The following is a 23,407-nucleotide window of genomic DNA, read 5'->3' on the forward strand; positions in this document are numbered from 1 at the left end:
TTATATACACCAGTGTATTTTAATTTTCACTCACTCACCACCAACAAAACAAAACCCAACAACGGAACGTTTGACCCTGGTACTTGCCAAACTGGATGCTGTGGCAGCCCAGCACCAGCATGTGGTTACCAGGGTCACCGCCCTTGGAGACGCCGTGGGCTCGGGCCTCCTTCTCCACCTCCTCCGGCTTCTTGGCCTTCGCAGCAGCGGCGGTCCCGCGTGGCCCCTTAGCGGCGATGAAGGCCACGAGGCCGTCATTTTAAAATTTGCAAAAACCATCTCTACAATGACAAGAAATGACACAGCACAGCATTAAATGAGCACTGCATTAAGCGAGCATTACAGGTTAAACTACACGTTAATTGCCATATTAACAGGAATATCACACATAAGATTAATGATATACTAGTACTACACATTCACTATTGAAATATTAACGTTAACAAATTAATTAGCCCCCTATGCACTGGCAGCCATTAAACAAACAGGCTTATTGTTAATGCATAAAACATACACTTAAACTTTATATTTTGATTTCACGCGGTGATATTATAATCTTAAGGGTCTAAAGATACTAACTGTATGGTCTTTTCATAATTTAATTTTGTTTTCAGAGATCGTCACATGTTGTCCCATTAATTTCCAATGCAATGCATTACATTTACATGCTAGCGATCTCTCAAAATGTATTTAATCTTTGATCAGACTACCTGGTTATCTTCCTTCAAACTGTAGTAACTACATCTACAGGGTCTGAGTCGAAATTCGAAGTGTAAATATGGTTTAAATGTGTAAACGGGACGCCTGACGTTGACGTTCACGTTAATTAACTAACGTTAACGTATCTTTTAAATATCAAAACCAGCGATTGACGGCATTATACATTGACAAATTCAATGTCAGTACATCGTAAAAGTACTCTGGGAAGACAATGTTATATCAGTACATTCGTAATATTCTATTTATTTTTGTTTTGCTCACTGACTCACTCGTTGACTCTGTCGGTGTCAGTTGCTATGGTGGTTGCTATGACAAACGCTCGATTATCCGAGCTGCTGATTGGCCCAAAACGCTTGACAAACGCTTGATTATACTAACCGCTGATTGGCCCAAAACTGAAAACGCTTGATTACACTAACCGCTGATTGGCTGGCATCCAGAGAACATTGCCGGGCATCACGATCCTCATTTTTATAAATTATTAGTTATTAATTATGAAATAACTGTAAATATTAATATTTTACAGTGTCTCAAGTGAAAATAACAGTGTTTACATGTGCAGTACGCAGCCTCCCCGCTAGAGCGCAGCGTCGCACTGCAGTCTGGCGCTAGAGCGGCTCGCTGGAGCTTACTGAGTTTACATCTTTAACAGAACACACAACATGTTTTTGCTTGGAGACTAAATGTTTAAGTATTTGTAATGATTGCATTTACCATCCAAATGTTTCCTCAGCCGATTTTAATCAACTGTATAATCTGAAAGTATTCGCGTCGTTAATGATCTTTCTGAATCGTCGTTCCCTTTAACTCAAACTAGCAGATATCGACACAAATTTATCAAATATGTTTTTTTATAGACTAAACGCTAATGTATAAAGTAATTAAAATTCACTTACCATGCGTGTTGTTTTCGCTGTCTTGGTTGACAAATGTGCATCGTTTTTCTTGGCTTGTTTTCTGAAAACAGAGCGAAGACGTGAATTATATACACCAACGTGTATTTTAATTTTCACACACCACAAACAAAACTTTACTAACGGTGTTACTAAATAAATGTCTTTATGAATTTCTTGCTTCGTTATTGAGAGGAATCGCAGGACAAACGCATTTCGCTGCATTCAGGACTAAAACTGTCTCCTTTCGAGCTTCATCTGATCAAACTGTAAAGAAACCTCATAAATGTCGATGCTCAAAACTAAATTATGCTAGAGTTTAGACTGACAGGTTGTCTAACTTGTTGTGTATCGCTAAACTAGTTATAGATATAGCCTAAATATGACTGATATAATATTTGTCAATCATTGTATTTCTCTAAACGTCAGTTTAAACATTCATGACTATTTTCTGCGATTGTTAAAGTATTGAGTGAAAAGGACAAATACAGTTTAAAATTTCTGAGACTTTCTGAGACTATTTCTGAGAAAATTAATTGCCAGTGCTTGTCAGCTTTTTTCTGTTTGACTAATGAAGGGGGTGGATTTTAATCCACTGCTGCTTCAATGTATATGTAATGAATGTTTATAATCAAGGTATTAATCAATATATTTCCTTCTATATCAAATGAGTTGAATGACTTCTCTGGAGATTTTACTCTGTTTTAGAAGTTACCAGTGTGATTACTGAAATGTTCTTTTCATGTATTCTCTAATGTCTGTATTTGATCTGAATGCAGTCACAGTGCTTGCTTATTTAGCCCGGCTTCCAGAAATTAAATATGGAAAGATGTTTTGTTTTGTGTTTGAGAAATGTCTTCAATATGTGTCAATGCTTCTATTTTTCTAGGTACCCTGACGACTATAAGTCACAGGGGTCATTGAAGCCAATAGTTTAAGGGACCATTTCTTTGTTAAAGCCTTACTTTCCTGTTAGACTAAAGTCTAGCTATCCTTGAGAGAAAGCACGCATTATCTTGATGTTTTGAGATGAGACTCCTGTTTATAGTTAGAGCCTGGCCAAATCCAATCTTGGAAAAGCTGTGTGTCGGTGTGTGTTATAGTCAGTGATGGGAATAACGGCATTACTTTTTCCAGTAACGAGTAATCTAATTGATTGCTCTTCTCATCTTAATAACGCCGTTACCGTTACTGCCAAAAAAATTGGCGCGTTACTATAACTGATGAAGCTGTTTTTTTTTTCATCAGACCAACTAGATCTCTGAGCGAGAGGCAAATACTTTGTTTACTGTTCTTCCTTGGTTAGTGGGCAGAGCACGAGACAAGCGCATAAATGCTGACGATTGGCTGAGGTAGAGTAAAATGTCATTGTAAGCCAATCAGAGGTAGAGTTGGGCGGGTGTTCGAAAGCACACATGTAGTGTGTCATTCAAAGTCATTTAAAGAGCCGTTTGTGAGCCAAAAGAGCCGGCTCTTTTCAGTGAGCTGAGTCAAAAGAGCCGGCTCTTTTGGCTCACAAACGGCTCTTTAAATGACTTTGACTATAATATTTCATAATTATTTAATTTCTATAGGCTAAATTTGTAAAAATAAAGTCGGCTCTTCAGATATGCGAGCCAGCTCCCGCCGTTCACCTAAAAGAGCCGGCTCTTTTAGAGTCGCGAACGACCCATCAAAAGCTCATTCGCGAACGAGTCGATCCATCACCACTAACGCTCATTCGCGAACGACCCATCATCACTAACGGCTAACGCTCATGAATTGCGAACGACCCATCATAACGCATAGTCGGACAGGACAGGACACACAAGGAACAACACAAGCCAGTCGGTCAACGAGAGACAGGTATGGCGACGAGCCCAAATAATCCAAAAGTAGCCTTCTAAACATAATATTGAAGGGTTGGTCAAAATCCCTTGCCTCTTCAAATACATATATAATCATATATCATTTTGAATGGTTATATACTTCCTTTATAAAAATCAATAATCAAATATATTCATTATCACATAATAATTTTTATATTCTTGTGCTTGTGAAATTATATTTTCTTAAATGCATGGATGCAAGTAACCAGTTTCTTTTAGGTGCATTCCAATCTTACTTTGAGATTGTACGAAGTACACGCAGGACACGAAGGCCACGTAACCCACAAGGCCGTTTGTCTCTTTCTCTGGGATCAGTAGAAAGGTTAGAGGGTCCTAAAGGCAGCGTGGACACATATGATCCTTCGTTGGACATATGGTCAAGCTATATTGAGCGTTACTATCAAACTTTAATTGTTGTATTAAAATGTATTCTTTCCAGTATATTTCCTTCATTGGGAGTAAATGCCAGTGATCTGTTTTTCTCCCAAACGAGTGAATGTTTTAGCAGTATGTTTTGGTATACTTGACTGATAATAAGGAGCTCAGACTCTCTTCAGCCTTGATGGGAGCTGTTATTTGCTAGTGTCTGTTATTTATGTAGGTTCTGTAGGTTCTATGTAGGTTCTGGACGGTCGGACCAGACACCCCGGCGCCCTTCTCTAACCTGCGAGGCCACCACAGACCTAAATCCAATGAGTGGACGACAACTATCTTTACTAATGGCGATAGGCACCCCTATCTCCTCACATGTGTTAAATTGTTTAGGCTTTCATGTTTCTTAGCCAATGAGAATCATTCAACCTGTAAGCAATGACGTAGCTTAGACCTTGGAAATGGTATAACTGCTGTGATCTTTGTAACTGTAAGCGAGGCGGCCTACGAACTCCTGTCCTGTGTGAGTCTTGAAGCTGACTTCTGCTGATGAAAATGCAAACTATCTTCAGTAAAACTTTTCTTTAATTTTTTATAATTCTGACTCCGGGTCTTCATTCTTCATTTCTGGTTCTGGGTCTTTGACTGTATACCCCTTACAATATCTACATACATGGCATTTGATTGGGGGCTAGTCTCACTTTGTCCCACAGCAACATTTTTTTTTAGATGTGTGTACAATGTTTCATGTTTCTGTTAATAATGTATTGTATTAAGTGTGCATTTCATTATAATATTCCGATTTATCATAAATAATTGAACATGCACATGTATTTTAAGTTCCGTTAAAGAGGGGTAGAGGTGGGGTCACATTTGAGTCATTTTACTTGAAAGTAACGCAATAGTTACTTTCTTAAGTAACTAGTTACTTTTAAAATGTGTAACTGAGTAACTAATTTAGTTACTTTTTGGAAGAAGTAACTAGTAACTGTATCTAATTACTTTTTAAAAGTAACTTGCCCAACACTGGTTATAGTCTTCTTGGTTGCAGGTTAAGGAACCGAGTTGAGTTGTTGTTCTGGACATGTTGGTGCCCAGAAACCCAAATCTGTGACCTGGAAGGTCATGACGTGCCTAACTTCAGAGTCTGAGTGTCCGCTGCATAATCGATGGAGATATGCTTCAGTCTATCTGTATATGTGTGGAAAATTACTATGTTTATCTATTTCTTAGCCAATGAGAATCTTTCAACCTGTAAGCAATGACGTAGCTTAGACCTTGGAAATGGTATAACTGCTGTGATCTGTGTAACTGTAAGCGGGGCGGCCTACTAACTCCTGTGTGAGTATTGAAGCTGACTTCTGCTGATGAAACTGCAAACTATCTTCAGTAAAACCTTTCTTTAATTTTTCATAATTCTGACTCTGGGTCTTCTTTCAAATATCTGGTTCTGGGTCTTTGACTGTATTACCCCTTACACTAATTAGAATATTTATGAACAATTATTACTTTTTTCAATATATAGCCTACTTTTTGTGAGAGAGAGCGCGTGAAGCGGGGAGAGTCAGAGAGAGCGCGTGAATTCATAGACATATACACTAGACGTCACCTTGGGGTTCTAAACATGCGTCAAAACCGCCGCCATCTTTGAACAGGGGTCTTGTCATAGGAAGTAGCGAGGTAATGCTGCTATCTCTGCCTGTACTTCGAATGCATGGATGATGTCGGACTTGTGCTGCTTATGGATGTTTATGAAGAACGTTTAAAAAAAAAAATTCTTTCTCTGTACTCAGTGATAATACATGCCCGACCGTTAGGACGAACCAAAAAAACTATAAAATCGTATATTTATGACGATTTATGATGATTTTATTTCCGTTAGACCTTTGCCTACATTGACGCTGATGCATCAAAGTGGAGGGGGTCCCCTGTTCCAAGATGGCGGCTCTATTGACGCATTCGTTCCAATGAACTGCCGTAGCCAAGGCGACATCTAGGCTGTGTCTGAAACCGCTCACTCGTTCCCTCATTCACTAATCCTTATACAGTGTATGGCATTTAAGTGCACTATATCTGCAAGGAGTGAATGAAATGAAGTGAGTGAATTCGGACGCTGACGGTTACACTGTGCGTCGGAGAGCTGGAGCTGTCGCAGAAACGGCTTCGTCACACTCAGTGATAAAACTCCTTTTATCTTACGTTACTTACTTTATAAAATAATATTAACAACAATAACAATTATAATGACTTTATTTTGTAATTATATATACCTCCGTGCCAGCTTTGTAGTTTCATCGATTGAAATTGTTAGAAACTCACGCTCACAGATGACGTGGTCGTCGAGCGCCTCAGGCGACCGTTATGATTACATTCGAATGAACAGATGATTAACGAATATTTTTAAATCATCCACCAAATAATCATCCCTTCCTTACAGTTTAACGAATTAACAACAATGCCACAAATGATTAAAACACCTGGCTTATAGTAAAACACATTAAATTGAGTTAAAGCCTAAATAATATATTTTAATCAAAAATATATATATATATACCTTTATAATTTACCCTATTAATATCAGTTCATTTTAATTTTAACATTCATCTATATAATATTTTCTCAATATTTTAATGTGTTTTATTCAAGCAATGATTAATAATAAAAAAGGTGGAAAAAAAGCTGTAAAGTAATTTCTGGTTTGCACTTTCACGTGCACTCAGTCCTCTACGCATTGGATTCTGGGAAATAGTGCTTCAGCAAGTGTACATCAGATGTACACTCAAAATCAGAGAGGATTGTGGGTAAAAGTAGTGAACGAATGTAGGGAATGATGTCGTTCACTCAGAATTCGGACACCACTACAAAATGGCCGACACCCTATATAGTGCACTATATAGTGGATAGGGAGCGATTTCAGACACAGCTCTAGTGTATATTTCTATGGCGTGAATTAAGCCTTGTTTATCCACCTGTTTCCGGGGGGCGCTACTGTAAAAAATAAAGTGGGTGCAACTTCCGGTCAGGCGGCGGAAGTAGCATACCAATGGTATTTTGTGTGCTATTTAGCGAAGAGGCTAGGTGTTTTTCGGATAATTTTTTACTATTTAAACTAGTCGCAAACCTTTATGAGAGATGTCGTTACGGAGCTCAGGGACAACACGTGCTGTTCGCGGTTGTACATATAATCGGATTGAACTAGCCTAATTCAGTGGCAAATTTGATTATCCAACAGTCTTAGACTAAAGATTAGTGACGCCCGTTTAACACATACTCCGTTTGCAGTGCGTATGCGGTGCGTATTTTTTTTCCGTACCCATGTTAACAGGTTAGAGCTTTCACACTGCACGCGGATGCAGTCCGTCGATCCGTTCCAGTTACGGTGCGTATACAGCAGTGCAGAGATCGTTTCCGCACCGAGTCTATTTTTGCTGTGCTGCAAACGCTTAATTAAAGTGACAGCACACGGTTCGTGGTCAAAATGAACACAGACTGACCTGAATGTAGTAGGTTAATTTCACCATAAATGCATTTAATTCAATAAAATGTAGTAATCTCACCATAAATGTATTTAATTAAATAAAATGTAACCATAAATGCATTAAATTAAATACTACTATTTTTCATAGTCATCTTTTTACTTTAAGACCGGGGTAAAGCAAGAATTTACTTCAAGGCCACATAATGAACGACACTCGTCTCATTCGTTGAGGTGGAAAAACAAGTTATTTGTGACATGCAAGATTTATTGTATAAAGATTTAAATTATGCAAAAGAAAAGGTATGAGTCTGCTGTTTTTGTCAATTTTAAGTTTTAATTTAAAATGTTTGCGATTTTAATATAAGTACATGGTTAAATATGTTACCACTTGCTTGAGCAACTTAATATATAATCTATATAAAAGTAATGCATTGAATAATGCGTTGTTTAAAATGTGTTTAAACGTGAATACCTCTATTAAAGAGTGTATACGTGTAGTAGCTTATCAACGAGAATCGCACTGGAGGCAAAAACTTTTTTTAAATAAAAGTTGCTGATGACTTGATTTGATTAATGATATTTTTAAATACAAATAGTGAGTAAATGTGTTTCGCACTGCAAACGCACGCAGCATATGTGAAAGCACTATAGTGCGTGCTGCTCCTGTACCGCATACGCACCGCAACACGCACCGCATACGCACTGCACACGGAGTATGTGTGAAACGGGCGTGACCCCTAAAATCCACTAGATCCGTCTACGGCGCGGAACGTCAGCGTCGCGGATGCGGGGCTAATCGCGGCCATTATAGTCAATGTAGTCACGTACATACGTAACGTAACGCTGCGCTTGCGCTTTGGTTGACGCAGCAACAAAACGTCTTCGCGCGGCGTAAGCCATTGAAATGAATGGGTTTCATAGCGCAGCGCTTTCCGTGTCCTGTGTGAAAGGCCCATTGTGTGCGGGCGGCACTCGGGGAGAGGTAGAAAGCTTGAACGCTCGTGGGCGGCACGTGACTTACATTCATAACCTGACTGATATGAGTCTTTAATGGCCGTGTGAGCGTTGCCAGTAAGCGTGCGCGCTCGTGAGCGGGCACGTGACTTACATTCACACAGCCCGACCAGTTATGAGCACTCAAATACGGCGGTTCGCTGACAGAGACAGCTGGCTGTTTTACATGTGATGTCCCGGCCATATATAGTCAATGTTTCTCTTCAAGAAAAAGGTGTCTAACTTTGTTAATTCTATCTTTGTTTTCTAAAAAAAAAAAAAAAAATTTACCTATTGGAGTTTCTATTGATTCAGGAAAAGTAGTTTTAGTAGAAGGGTTAATGCAATTTTTAAAGAGCATACAGATTCCTGATGTATGGCTCCCTCCCATGGCAAACTCTTTGGGGGTAACTGACATGTTGTATTCAGAAAGAAATTCTGTGTTACTCATTAATAAACCTTGGTTGTTAAATAGCTGATGTACTAAAACGAAACCTTTGTTAAACCATTAATCAACAAATAAAGTTCTATTTTTTTTAGCTCAAAGCAGTTTGGAGCGCAGGCTAAACGGTAATGACGTCACGACGTCACAAATAAATCATAAAACTCTTTTTTCCAAAATGACACCAATGTTTAAAACAAAATTATAACGTTCTCTTGGACAAATTAATATAAAGTAAATAAAAACTGACAAGAAATATATTTACATTGTGAGTATACACATTAACTTCCGTCACATATATTTATGTCAGGTTGTTGATGATGCAAATGAAACATGACTGTCGCATAGAACAGCCAATCAGAATCAATCTGCTTTAAAGCGTATGAGCATTTAATAATAATATTTATAATTCATTACATTTATATAGTGCTTTTCTCGGCACTCAAAGCGCTTTACATAGAAGGGGGGAATCTCCTCAAACACCACCAATGTGCAGCTCCACCTGGATGATCCAACGGCAGCCATAGTGCGCCAGAACGCCCAACACACACCAGGTTACTGGTGGAGAGGAGACAGAGTGATAAAGCCAATTAGTATATATATATGGGGATGATTAGGAGGCCATGATGGACAGAGGCCACTGGGGCAAATTTGGCCATTTAAAGCGGCAGATGATAAAACTAAAGCACGCTTAAAGGGATAGGTTACCTAGAATTACAATTCTGTCATTAGGCTACTCACCCTCATGTCATTCCAAACCCATAAGACTTTTGTTCTTCTTTGATACACAAATGAAGACAATTTTTATGAAATCTGAGAGCTTTCTGTCCCTCCATTGACAGTCTTCGCAACTAACGTTACCACTTTCAAGCCCCAGAAAGGTAGGCCTACATCATTAAAGTATCCATGCGACTAGTGGTTTAACCTTAATTTTGTGAAGGGACAAGGCATGCCACCTCTCTCTGGTTAAGCATTCATTTACATACTACGCAGAAACTCAATTGCTTTAAAATATATTTGCAGATGGATGGCTAAATGACACAGGAATCGTACCTAATTAAGCTATATACACTCGCTAATGTCATGTTGGGTGGCTGTAACGCGTTATACATTTTTGATTTGTTAAATATAAACTTAAAACTCAATTTTGAATTTCATATTCTCTTCGTCTTATAATTCGAGTCCAGCCTCTTAGTTCTTGTTATGATAAAGATGGTTGCGGTGGTGCTCGTAATCCGCTTCCCGCTCCAGGCTGCAGCAAATTTGGCCATATGTTTCATGTTGCTGACTAATAGCAAAGTTTACTGTTATAGTGGGCAGATGAAGAAGAAATGTCATATTATGCATGTACCCGCAATGAGTCATTACTAGTCATTTCTTGCATTAAAAAGATTCAAAAGTGTATACAAATAGCTAAAACCACTGGGTGCAAAGCTAATTTAACTTGATAAATTCACGCTGGGTGAATGGAATTACCCAGTTATGACTGAAGGAAATGTGATTGTGACCACAAATAATGAAAAGGCAGAGATGATGGCAAAAGCTTTTGTTAATATAGATAAATACAAAAGAAAATTGAAATAGATAGAAATATAATAGAAAATGATATAAATATAAAGAACAAAAGCACAGTATAAGGATGTAATGCAGGAAAGTTAATGGAGATGAGGAGCAAGATGATCTTTTTAACATGGGAGAGTTACAGTGAGCATTGAATAGCACAGGGAAAACAGCTCCAGGAAAAGATGACGTGCATGTATTACAGTATGGTAAAACATCTTCCAAGACTGGAAAGAAATTACAAATATTATATAACAAGGTGTGGGAAGAGCGAAGGCCTCCACAAAGCTGGAAAGAGCCTGTAATTATTTCGTTAAGGAAGCCAGGAAAAGGTCATCCAGACCAATTCCATCAACTGTAAGGTAATGGAACGCATGATATATGAAAGACTAACATAACTTTAGGGTAACTATGCACAGTTACCCTAAAACCCTAAAAGGGTGGCAGTGGTGCAGGGTCTTGGGCCCGTCATCGTTGTTTGCAGCTATATTTAGGGGCCAAGCACCGTAGGTGCGATGGCACCTATCGTATTCGTTGTCGTTCTTATTATTCTTCCTTCTTCTTACGCTCTGAAAGTCTATGTCAGCCCATAGAACCGCTCGCGGGAAAGTTATGAAATTTGGCACACAGATAGAGGACAGTCCTAACAAGTTTGGTGTCTCTAGATCAAACTCTCACCACCACTTGTCCAAAGTTTAACTCATGTTTACGATAATAACTTTTGAACCATATAAGGCTTAGAGACAAAATTCTTTTTTTTCTCCGATTCCTTGTCTCAGTACAATTCCGGCCCAAAAAATGGCTATATTTGGCCAAAAAGTATAGAACGGGTCTTGCAAAAGTTCATGTATTTCAGTAATTCAAATTAAAAGGTGAAACTAAGTGTATATATATACTTTTCAGAGGGCCGACATTTCTGTATTTAAAATCCTTTTTTTTATTGATTTCATGTAATGTTCTAATTTTCTGAGATTTTGAATTTGGGGTTTTCATAAGCTGTAACCATAATCATCAAAATGATAAATTTTGCACGATATTCTAATTTTTCGAGTTTCACCTGTATATTTGATTTGATTTGAAATCTTTATATCGAACATGAAAGAAAAGTATATAAAAAATAAAATAAAACAATGTTTAAAAACAACAACAGATGAGCAGCAAACAAAGTACCCTACTTTCCTGTGTTAACATACTTCTATCACATGTGCGAAAAGGAGTAGGAAGAAGTAAAACTTATGTACTCCTACCCCTTTAACTCTACATTCCTTCAATTAACAATTTTTATATTATTATTATGTTGTTATATACATTTATATACTGGTATATATATATATATATATATATATATATATATATATATATATATATATATATATATATATATATATATATATATATATATATATATACACACACACACACACACACACACACACACTCTCCAACAAGTCCTCCAACCCATACGACCATTTAGGTCGTTTGTGACTACCTTCAAATACGACACATAAGAGCGTTTCCTAAATTTGCGCCCCTACCGGCAGCTGGAGATATGGAGAAATGCATTATAAACCTCAATGCATTATGGGTTATTTTTATCTACCTGCTAACGTTACCAGTTTACGTCAAACTCTCCCAGCTATTCAAAGTAGTTTATTGCTATAAAAATATATCTTTTTGATGACTTCATCACACGTACAGGTAGGGTTTCCATCCGTATATAGTCCCGTGTTTATGAATTAAATGATGTCGTGTTTCAAATCGGTATTTATATTTCAAGCTGTGTGACGTTCATTCAAACGCACGCCAGCATTATAAAGTTAGTTTTCATTGTGACATTCAAACATTGAAATTTGCCTGTGTTGGGAAAGGTATCATGCAAAAAGTCCACACATTTACTATGTTTTACCAGTAACTGTCGATCCTATGTCATGTGTAGTAAAAGCACAGTAACGTTATACCATGCTTCTTCCACCGTAACTGTAACCGAGGTAACCACACTTACAATGCTTTTACCACAGTAACTGTGTTTGTATTGTGTACTATTGTAGTTAAAGCACAGTAACACAAGACTTAACATGTTTTTTTTTTTACCAGTTACTGTAGTTGTAATGTGGTATTTGTAATTAAACACAGTAATTTACCATGATTTTACCACAGTCTGTGTTTTTACTGTCTACTATTTGTAGGTAAAGCACAGTAACCACAGCACTTGCCATGGTTTTACCACAGTAACCACAGTTTTACTGTGGTATTTGTAGTTGAAACAGTAACACAACACTTACCATGGTTTTACCACAGTAACCATAGTTTTACTGTGGTGTTTATAGTTGAAACAGTAACACAACACTTGCCATGGTTTTACCACAATAATCACAACACTGGCCATGCATTTAATACCTTTTTGTAATATAATTGTAATTCAATATTCTTTTTCTGTCTTGCAGTTACTTCAGATCACATACTCCTCCATCTCCCACAACCATCTCCATCTCTCTCTCTTTCAGTTTTTTTTTACTGTAATTAATTTACACATTTTTTTGCTCTCTTTCTTTCTCTTCTTCATCATGGAATATTTTTAAAAATAAAAATTTGATCAATTCTGTCAGAAAGCTGCTATTAACAGGGAACTTGAACTCAAAGCTCCCAGTGCTGATCTTGAAGAAGCTGCCAGGGAGGCTGAACAGGTCCTTCAAATTAGGTAATGTTGAACACATTTAGTTATAGCTGATTTGCTTTAATGAATGTATCCTTATTTTATGTTTTATTAACTTTCCTTAAAGTCCTTCCTCTCAAATAATTTGGTCACGGATCATTTTTAACACACTGTCTCAACATGTATATATAATTCTCTTTGTTTCAGCTGAAAAGGAAGTGCTGTCAAGGGCTTGTTAAACCTGTCTTCGTGGAGAGGGATGAATTCGGCCATCTTGTGTGTTTATGGAGAAGGAAAAAAGCTGCAAAGGCAAATGTTTCCAATGGTATGTCTGTGTTGGTCTTAACCCTTGATTGAATATTACTGCAGTTACATTTTGCACAGCATTTGATGTTTCTTAAACTTTGTTTTACATACTACACTACCCCATCAGTAAGAACCCACAATGAAGCGTCATGTTGATGTAGTAATAGTTCATACAATTGACCAAGTCAGCAAATTCATATGATATTATGCAAGTGCACTCGTACAAAATTCTATGACTTTTACTCCAGCTGCTGTCATTGGCCATTGCCTCAACTCTCTTGCAGATTGTAAGTAGTTGGACCGTTTATATCAGAAAGTTCATATCAAATCCATTGTATTCTTTATTAACCTTTACATATTGGCGCCGTCTCTTCTCGTACCAACAGTACATGATATCTTTCCACATGTTGATTTTAATTGACCACATCTGTTTAAGAAGCAAGAGTCTGGAAATGCTAGTTTAACAAGTTACGTGACACATCAGATCTTCAAATAACTTGTCCTAATCAGATCACTTAAACAATTAGTTCACCCAAAAATGAAAATTCTGTCAGTAATTGCTCACCCTCATGTTGTTCCAACCCGTAAGACTTTCATTCATCTTCAGAACACAAATTAAGATATTTTTGATTAAATCTGAGAGCTGTCTCACTCCTCCATAGAAGCTAAGGGATCGAAACTTGCCGGCCTAGAAAGTTAGAAAAGACAATGTTTAAAATAGTCCAAGTGACTACAGTGGCTCAACCTTGAGTTTATCCAGCGACGAGAATACTTTTTGTGCGCAAAAATAACGACTTATTTAATTCTTCATTTTCTTTTCTGTGGGCCTCTGAGTGAGTTTACGTAGTGTAACAGCGCAGCGCTTCTGTGTTGTACGTCAGAACGTAGGCTCGCTATTGGCCGACGCAGGTCATGTGTGTGATGTGTGTGACGTACAGCACAGAAGTGCTGCGCTGTTACACTACGTGGCTCACTCAGAGGCCCACAGAAGAAAATGAAGAGTTGAATAAAGTCATTATTTTTGCTTGTTTTTGCGCACAAAAAGTATTCTTGTGGCTTGATAAACTTATGGTTGATTGACGAAAGTCTTACGGGGTTGGAACTTGGAACAACATGAGAGTGAGTAATTACTGACAGAATTGTCATTTTTGGGTGAACTAACCCTTTAAGTTCGTTCATAACACCAATAACAATAACTATAATGATAAATATTCTAAAATCCACAACAAACGGACGATAAAGTTCTGTTTATTATCAAAAGTGCGTGCTGTGGTAATGTTGTCTGCCATTTTAAGTGCTTAAGCTTTTTAAAGTCGAGTAGATTCTGATTGGCTGTCAAAATTTTTATAGTTCATCAGCTGGAAAAAACAACATTTCTGAAAGTGATTCCAACGAAATTGTTCCTCTGTGTCGTTATATGTTAAATAGCTGCAGTGTGGGCTCATCCTTTGTGTGAAGAGGCCTTTAAACTGCTTACAACAATACTGGCAGCAAGTAATCATGTTTAAAGGAATTCATTTATTAATATAGCTTGCTATTGAAGATACAGCTTTTTCTAGTACCACCTTTCTCTCATTATTAAAACTTACACCCAAAATTCTGCCCATCTCAGTTCCTGTCTTAATGTACATGTTTAAACAACAATAGTATTTAAACATGGGTTCAATAGACATTTCTTGTTTTACAGCTGAAAAAGAGCAACCCAGGCAAACCAGTATTCACCAGGACAACCAGTCCTGTTGGGGATGAGAAATGAACATGGCCTTCTCATGTATTCATAGATACTCATACATACATGTTTATAGCTGGAAACTACTTTATATGGTGAGTACTGACAGTTTTTCTGGAGTTATTATTAAATTGTTGTTTTGTCTGATTGTTTGAAGGAGGATGAAGCCAGTTGATGAAGAAATAGGCATGTTGCACTAGTTTTAAATACATTATTAATTTGTTATGACTGCTTGTATTATGTTCTCATTTTCTACTTGTACAGAAAGACTACTGACTACATCAAGAGGTAGAGGAGCCGATAGCTGGCACTGAACACACTCAATGCTCAGGTCCGTCTTCACGCAGTTGGTCAGTTCACATGGTCCAGACTAAGGAGAAATGGGTCTGAGGCCAGAGATGGAGTTTTTGTTGACAGGAGACGATTCTGTGGCCACCAAGTGCAGCACTGCGTCAGTTATCCACTGTGAAGAATACATTCCAGCTCTACATTGACAGGTCAGAGTTACGGCCCATGGAATCAATGGTAAGTCTAGTGCAGGGGAAGGCAAGTTCGGTCCTAGAGAGCCGCTGTCCTGCAGAGTTTGGCTCCAACACTCAGAAAAACCTCACCTGCCTATAGCCTTAGTAATCCTGAAGACATTGATTAGCTTGTTCAGGTGTGTTTGATTAGGGTTGGAACTAAATTCTGCAGGACAGTGGCTCTCTAGGACCGAACTTGCCTACCCCTGGTCTAGTGCAACAATTTTAAATAATACTATTATATATGGTTTGCTGTTTTACCACCTCCTAAATACATATTTTCTTTGGTTAGAACTTCACCCATCCACCCTGATGCTGTGCTGAAGAAGGCTTATCAGTGTCTTTTCTTCCTCAGACAGCTGAGGAAGTTCAGTGTGAGCACCAAAACCCTCAAATCAACCCTCAATTTTACACTGTGGAGAGGATCCTGACTGGATGCATCACTGCAAAGCTCTACGAACTGCACAGAACACTGTTGGAGGTGAGCTTCCCTCCCTCCAGGACAAGGGAGTGTGTGAGGAAACTTCCCTTCCTACAGGTGTGTGTGAGGAAAGCACGGAGAATCCAGACACCCGAGCCATGGACTGCTCTCACCGTTACCATCAGGCAGAGGTTATCGTAGAACCCGCACCAGCAGACTGGACTCATACCAGTAAAACACACAGCAACCCCCACCCCCCAACCTCATATGCTCTACATTTTTTCAATTACACTGACTGGACTCTTACTCAGTATTATTCTGGACCCTGACATTCTATTTTCACTCATTCATACCGTACTGCACTGTATATGTATACTGTGATTATTTTGTTTGTTATTTTTTTCATTTTTCAATCTGTGTATAGTATAATATTGTACCATATATTGTTCTCTACTTGTATTGAGTCCCTAACATATACTGTGTATATTAATACTGTATGTGTTGTGTAAATATTCTATACTTGTCATCCATACTGTCATTCTGCAGAGTTTGCAAAAAAGAATTTCATCACCTGTACACACTTGGGTTCATGGTTTTGTGACAATAAAATTATTTGATTTGATCACATCTTTTGTCCATCATTTGTACTGTACTGTGCTCGATAACAATTGCAAATTGATTATATACATGGAAGAATATTTTGATAGGGAGATAAATATCATGATTATAACAACCCTTTTTTATTTCTCTCAAATATCATAAGTCTTTATATGCTACTTTAGCTGTATTTATGCTGTATTATCCAGTAAAGTTTTGTACATGGTGTTGGATAAAAACATATGGTGAATATTATTTATATACATGGAAGAAGATTTTGATAGGGAGATAAATATCATGATTATAACAACCCTTTTTTATTTTTTCTCTCAAATATCATAAGTCTTTATATGCTACTTTAGCTGTATTTATGCTGTATTATCCAGTATAGTTTTGTACATGGTGTTGGATAACAACATATGGTGAATATTATTTATTAAGGATTGTGTTTGGTAAATATACAATTAGATTTTGTAATAAGACATAATAACCATGATTGTTTTAATTGAGACATGAAGATTTATCATATTAATGACATTTGGGACAATCATTTGCTAGAATGTTACCATTGTATATGTTTTAGGACTTAGATGTTGTGTCAAATACAGTAAATATGCCAAATTTCAGTTACATGAAGTGAAAGGCTGAAAGATGCATCACAAGAGACTGCATGGGCTATATTGTTATGGGCACTTCAGGCATACTGAGGATGATGTACCAGGGAAAGATCAACATGGATCCTGTACTATAAGCAGGATGAGCATTCAAATTTCTGATGTCCAGAACTTTTACATTATGATGCTTTGCAGTGCATTCATTTTTTGTTAAGACTTTTGAGCCATAAGTTACACACTGTGTGTGTACTTGGACAGTATGCCATTCAGTAAAACAATGTTGTACAATGAAGTGTCACAAGTGTATTGGTTGTTTAAATTGATGTCTTTGTTCATTGTCAACACTATTCTTATAGTATGTTTACATAATGATGTTGACTTCACTTTTAAAAAAAATAATATATATATATATGAAAAGGTGGTATAAAGGCGTTTTAAAAAGTGCTTATAGTAAAATACCAAATTTTAGCCTGCCTCTCAAATATGTCTTAGAGGGTTTCACAATGACCATGATTAGATATCCCTATGTTCAGTAAAGATAGTATTTTTTTTTTATTTCTTTATTAAACGTTTTAAACTACATTACCCATGAGCCTCTATCATTATAAGCTATTTGGCAATAGTCTTTGTTTGTAGTTCAGTTAACTTATACTTAGGGTTAGGATCTCGGTAAAGGGGTAATTCCTCACAACAAATCAACACCACATTGTTAACTTTATGTATTACTGACGTAATTATAACAGCAAAACGTACTTTGCAACATTAAACGTTAAGTAATATGGGTTTAAAGATTGTCCAACCACAGCCAGTCCTGTAGGTGCCAAGGAAATGTCAAAGCCAATGACAACCCAGTTGAGCAGATGCGTCACACTTAATTGTCCATATATGGTCATTTATGACAGGATCTTCCAGGTTCTTGTGGTGAATGGACAAATTAAACATTTATTTGTCCCCATTAAATATAAAACTAAAATGACAGATTGCATTGCATAACCCGATGCAACAATAGATTACACGCAATAGAAAAATGTTGCAGTTGGATACTGTATGACAAATAAGTATTAAAATAATTCAAAAAGTTTCATTTGCTTACAAAAAACTAATCCTCTGATAATTATTCAAGCATTCAGTATTTCTTAAACAAAGATAAGTTCAGCTACTATTCAAATGAAGTAATTCTATAACATTTACAATGTATTAAAGGTATATAATTATTTAATCACTTCTGTGTTTCCAGGAAATGGACCCCATTACCATTATTAGCTAGTATAAATATAGGAATAAAAAAAAAAAAGCTCAAAAAAAGCATAATGAATGGACACATTTTGTAGTAATTTCCCAATGTTTATTTATATGTCAAACTGTTTAAATACAAAGATAAGCGCCAAGCACAGCATCCTCTGTCACACAGGTACTTCTCCAGTTTGCGCCACTATGTAGAAAAGAAAACAAAAAAATAGGTTGGTTATATAAAAAAATATCTGCATTGAGGTAATCAATTATAGTGAAAAATAGAAAACTCTTAAAAAAAACACTGATTGATAAAGTAACTGATATGTAACCGAAACCCCTTTAAAACAACAATGAATAGTATTTAACATGTAATTTTGATTGGCATTTCAGATGGATGGAGAAAACTGAACTGGAATGATATATGTAAGGGATAATGTGTAAGGGACATTATCCCGCTTATTACATGGCTACCTACCAAATAAATCAATAATTTGACTCAAAATATTGATTTAAAAAGGAGTTTATTGATTTAAAAATGATTGTATTGCTTCCGCTAAAGAAAATAGCGTTTAGCGCTACGTCTCTACGGTTAGAATCCATTGCAACGCTCTGTTTTTCATGGCAACGGTGTGTTATACTTAGCAGCGGTCTGTTTTCAAGAAACAACAGACCGCATTCTACATTACAATTCAACCAAGCCATGTAATAAATTTATATATATATATATAATTACATATTATGCAATTCAATAACATTAAGTTGAAACAATTAAGGAAATAATATTAAAAAGAAAGAAAATAGGTTATTTTTACATTACCATTCCCCCCCTCTTTCTCTGTGTTGGCAAGTAGAATACAGTGGGAGGGATGGTGACAGGAGTGCTCACAGTAGAATCTGAGTGTTCAGATTCTACTGTGAAGAAATTATTACAAGTAGACATGGTCAGAGTGGAAATTAGCAATAAGAGTGAAGAAGGGCTGAGAGCAGATGTGCCACACAAGACCGAGAGCGATGTGGAAGCTTTTGGATGGGTTGGGTCTTAAAAGAGCCATTGGGTTTGATATTGTAGAGAGCTGAAGGAGTTTGATATTGTAGAGAGCTGATCGAGCAGGACTAAGTAATTTGTGACAAATCCTGCAAGAAAGGACAAAAGAGAATTTTATTAAATCACATGATGAACTATAAAAACACTGACAACCAATCAGGATCTATCCAACTTTAACCGTTTGTTGTGGATGTTAAAATAGTTATCATTATAGTTATTGTTATTGGTGTTATGAACGAACTTAAAGGGTTAGTTCACCCAAAAATGACAATTCTGTCAGTAATTACTCACTCTCATGTTGTTCCAAGTTCCAACCCCGTAAGACTTTCGTCAATCAACCATAAGTTTATCAAGCCACAAGAGTACTTTTTGTGTGCAAAAACAAGCAAAAATAATGACTTTATTCAACTCTTCATTTTCTTCTGTGTGGGCCTCTGAGTGAGCCACGTAGTGTAACAGCGCAGCGCTTCTGTGTTGTACGTCACACACATCACACACATGACCTGCGTCGACCAATAGCGAGCCTACGTTCTGACGTACAACACAGAAGCGCTGCGCTGTTACACTACGTAAACTCACTCAGAGGCCCACAGAGAAGAAAATGAAGAGTTAAATGAGTCGTTATTTTTGCGCACAAAAAGTATTCTCGTCGCTGGATAAACTCAAGGTTGAGCCACTGTAGTCACTTGGACTATTTTAAACATTGTCTTTTCTAACTTTCTAGGCCGGCAAGTTTCGATCCCTTAGCTTCTATGGAGGAGTGAGACAGCTCTCAGATTTAATCAAAAATATCTTAATTTGTGTTCTGAAGATGAATGAAAGTCTTACGGGTTGGAACAACATGAGGGTGAGCAATTACTGACAGAATTTTCATTTTTGGGTGAACTAATTGTTTAAGTGATCTGATTAGGACAAGTTCTTTGAAGATCTGATGTGTCACGTAACTTGTTAAACTAGCATTTCCAGACTCTTGCTTCTTAAACAGATGTGGTCAATAAAAATCAACATGTGGAAAGATATCATGTACTGTTGGTACGAGAAGAGACGGCGCCAATATGTAAAGGTTAATAAAGAATACAATGGATTTGATATGAACTTTCTGATATAAACGGTCCAACTACTTACAATCTGCAAGAGAGTTGAGGCAATGGCCAATGACAGCAGCTGGAGTAAAAGTCATAGAATTTTGTACGAGTGCACTTGCATAATATCATATGAATTTGCTGAATTGGTCAATTGTATGAACTATTACTACATCAACATGACGCTTCATTGTGGGTTCTTACTGATGGGGTAGTGTAGTATGTAAAACAAAGTTTAAGAAACATCAAATGCTGTGCAAAATGTAACTGCAGTAATATTCAATCAAGGGTTAAGACCAACACAGACATACCATTGGAAACATTTGCCTTTGCAGCTTTTTTCCTTCTCCATAAACACACAAGATGGCCGAATTCATCCCTCTCCACGAAGACAGGTTTAACAAGCCCTTGACAGCACTTCCTTTTCAGCTGAAACAAAGAGAATTATATATACATGTTGAGACAGTGTGTTAAAAATGATCCGTGACCAAATTATTTGAGAGGAAGGACTTTAAGGAAAGTTAATAAAACATAAAATAAGGATACATTCATTAAAGCAAATCAGCTATAACTAAATGTGTTCAACATTACCTAATTTGAAGGACCTGTTCAGCCTCCCTGGCAGCTTCTTCAAGATCAGCACTGGGAGCTTTGAGTTCAAGTTCCCTGTTAATAGCAGCTTTCTGACAGAATTGATCAAATTTTGATTTTTAAAAATATTCCATGATGAAGAACAGAAAGAAAGAGAGCAAAAAAATGTGTAAATTAATTACAGTTAAAAAAAACTGAGAGAGAGAGAGAGAGAGAGAGAGAGAGAGAGAGAGAGAGAGAGAGAGAGAGAGAGAGAGAGAGAGAGAGAGAGAGAGAGAGAGAGAGAGAGAGAGAGAGAGAGAGAACAGAGACAGAGACAGAGACAGACAGAAAGTGAGTTTTTGCGAGAGATGGCCTCTTAAAAGAGCTGTTGGATTAAAGGTTGTTGTGGGAGATGGAGATGGAGGAGTATGTGATCTGAAGTAACTGCAAGACAGAAAAAGAATATTGATTTACAATTACATTACAAAAAGGTATTAAAGGCATGGCCAGTGTTGTGATTATTGTGGTAAAACCATGGCAAGTGTTGTGTTACTGTTTCAACTGTTTCAATAACAGTAAAACTATGGTTACTGTGGTAAAACCATGGTAAGTGTTGTGTTACTGTTTCAACTACAAACACCACAGTAAAACTATGGTTACTGTAGTAAAACCATGGCAAGTGATTTGTTACTGTTTCAACTACAAATACCACAGTAAAACGACAGTTACTCTGGTAAAACCATGGTAAGTGCTGTTCTCTTACGAGAGGTTCTCTCGTATTGCGTAAGTTTAGCTTACGCTACGGGAAAGATTCATCTTCTCGAGATATTGAAGCCAAAAAATTATCCTTAATTTTGTATTCATTGTCAACGCAGTGCAGCAGCTAGCAGACCTAGAGCAGGCCATATCGCGTGCTCATTGGCTGCCCTGCTGGCATCTGCTGCAGCCTACCAGTGAGCCCCGCGTGACGTCATGCCCAATGAAGGGCGCTCGCGCCTTCATAGCGTCACAGCCCGCCAGAATGGGCGTGGCTTAGCGTATATAAGAAGGGGCTTGTAGGCTGAATTCCCTGATTTTTCGACTCTTCAGCGAGCTCTCCGCATCGCTGGATCTGAGAGAAGCCACCGCCGCCGTCGAACAGCGAACAGCCAGCTTATGACAGCGCTGAGGAAGCCGGCCGTCTTCGCCACCTTCAGCCATCCGTGCGAGCTACGCTATCCGGCGACGTATCCTTTTTACTCTGTTGTATTCTCTTCTAGCTTACTCCTAAAAGAGCGCGAGTGTCTTTTTAAAGATGCCTCGCATTTCCTGCGGCTGGTGTAGGGCCCCGGAGACAGCCGGAACCTGTGGCCACTGCGACGCGCTCGCCGGAGAACCTTCCTCGAGCCTCGCTCTCGCCTTCCCCGCCTCTCTTCACCGACGCGCAGCTGCCGCTCACGAGCCTCACTGCCGTCGCGTCTGAGGATGAGGTTGAGGGACACGCCACAAGGGACTGCTGTTCTAACCGCGGCTAGCTTCCTTTACGTTACAAGGAAGCTACCGCGCCCACCATAGAAGCAATCACTCCGCCCTTTGTGGGACCGCGCAGTGATAAGCGCCGTTCCCAAAGGCAGCTGGAGCCTGTAGCCACAGCGACGCGCTCGCCGGAAAGCCTCCCTCGAGCCTCGCTTTTCACCTCCCCCGCCTCCCTTCACCGACGCGCAGCTGCCGCTCACGAGCCTCACTGCCGTCGCGTCTGAGGATGAGGTCGAGGGACACGCTATGTATGGACTGTCTTCTAGTAGCTGTGCCGAGTGAAATCTGAATCATTCCCTTCCGAATCTCACAGAGACGGAGATCGTGAGTATTAGCTGTCCATGAGCTAGCAGCAGCAGCAACTTTATGACTCTCTATGTGGGCTTCTCCCTTTACTTTATGCCTCCACGTCCCCCCGATCGCCTGCGAGCTTCTACTTCTGTCTATACGGTAATTTATCTACGTACAGGTTGCTCACGTGACAGGCTCAGTTTGAGCCTGCGCAGTACGCCTGGCTATCAGCTTTTAACGGGCTTCAATTCTCTCCGTTGAAATCAATGGGGTCGCTGTGTTCATTTCTTTTACTGTCTATGGTTTTCCCTATGTAGTTGTATTAAGGATTGAGGAAGTGGCATGTCTCTATAATAGTCTCTGACTCCACCCACTGTTTACTCAAGCCAAACAGGGGCATGTTCAAGTTCAAAACGGTGCGCAACGTTTTGCTACGGTTTCCGGGTTGAACGTCATGTTTCCTGGAAACGGCGATTAATTGGGATGTTCTCATATGTTCTG

At 38.2% G+C, this 23,407-nt stretch overlaps 1 protein-coding gene across 1 annotated transcript in view; it reads left to right on the forward strand.

The window, feature by feature from the left end:
• Positions 1 to 15,970: 15,970 nt before the first annotated feature.
• Positions 15,971 to 23,407, forward strand: part of LOC130086990 (uncharacterized) — a 147,590-nt gene continuing 140,153 nt past the window's right edge. The window contains exon 1 of the mRNA XM_056253192.1: positions 15,971 to 16,187. Coding sequence (XP_056109167.1) covers positions 15,971 to 16,187 — 217 coding nt within the window. The remainder of the gene's footprint in view (positions 16,188 to 23,407) is intronic.

This window comes from Rhinichthys klamathensis, unplaced genomic scaffold (genome assembly GCF_029890125.1).
Source record: "Rhinichthys klamathensis goyatoka isolate OS25496 unplaced genomic scaffold, OSU_Roscu_1.1 h1tg000103l_1, whole genome shotgun sequence".
Classification (NCBI taxonomy): Eukaryota; Metazoa; Chordata; class Actinopteri; order Cypriniformes; family Leuciscidae; genus Rhinichthys; species Rhinichthys klamathensis.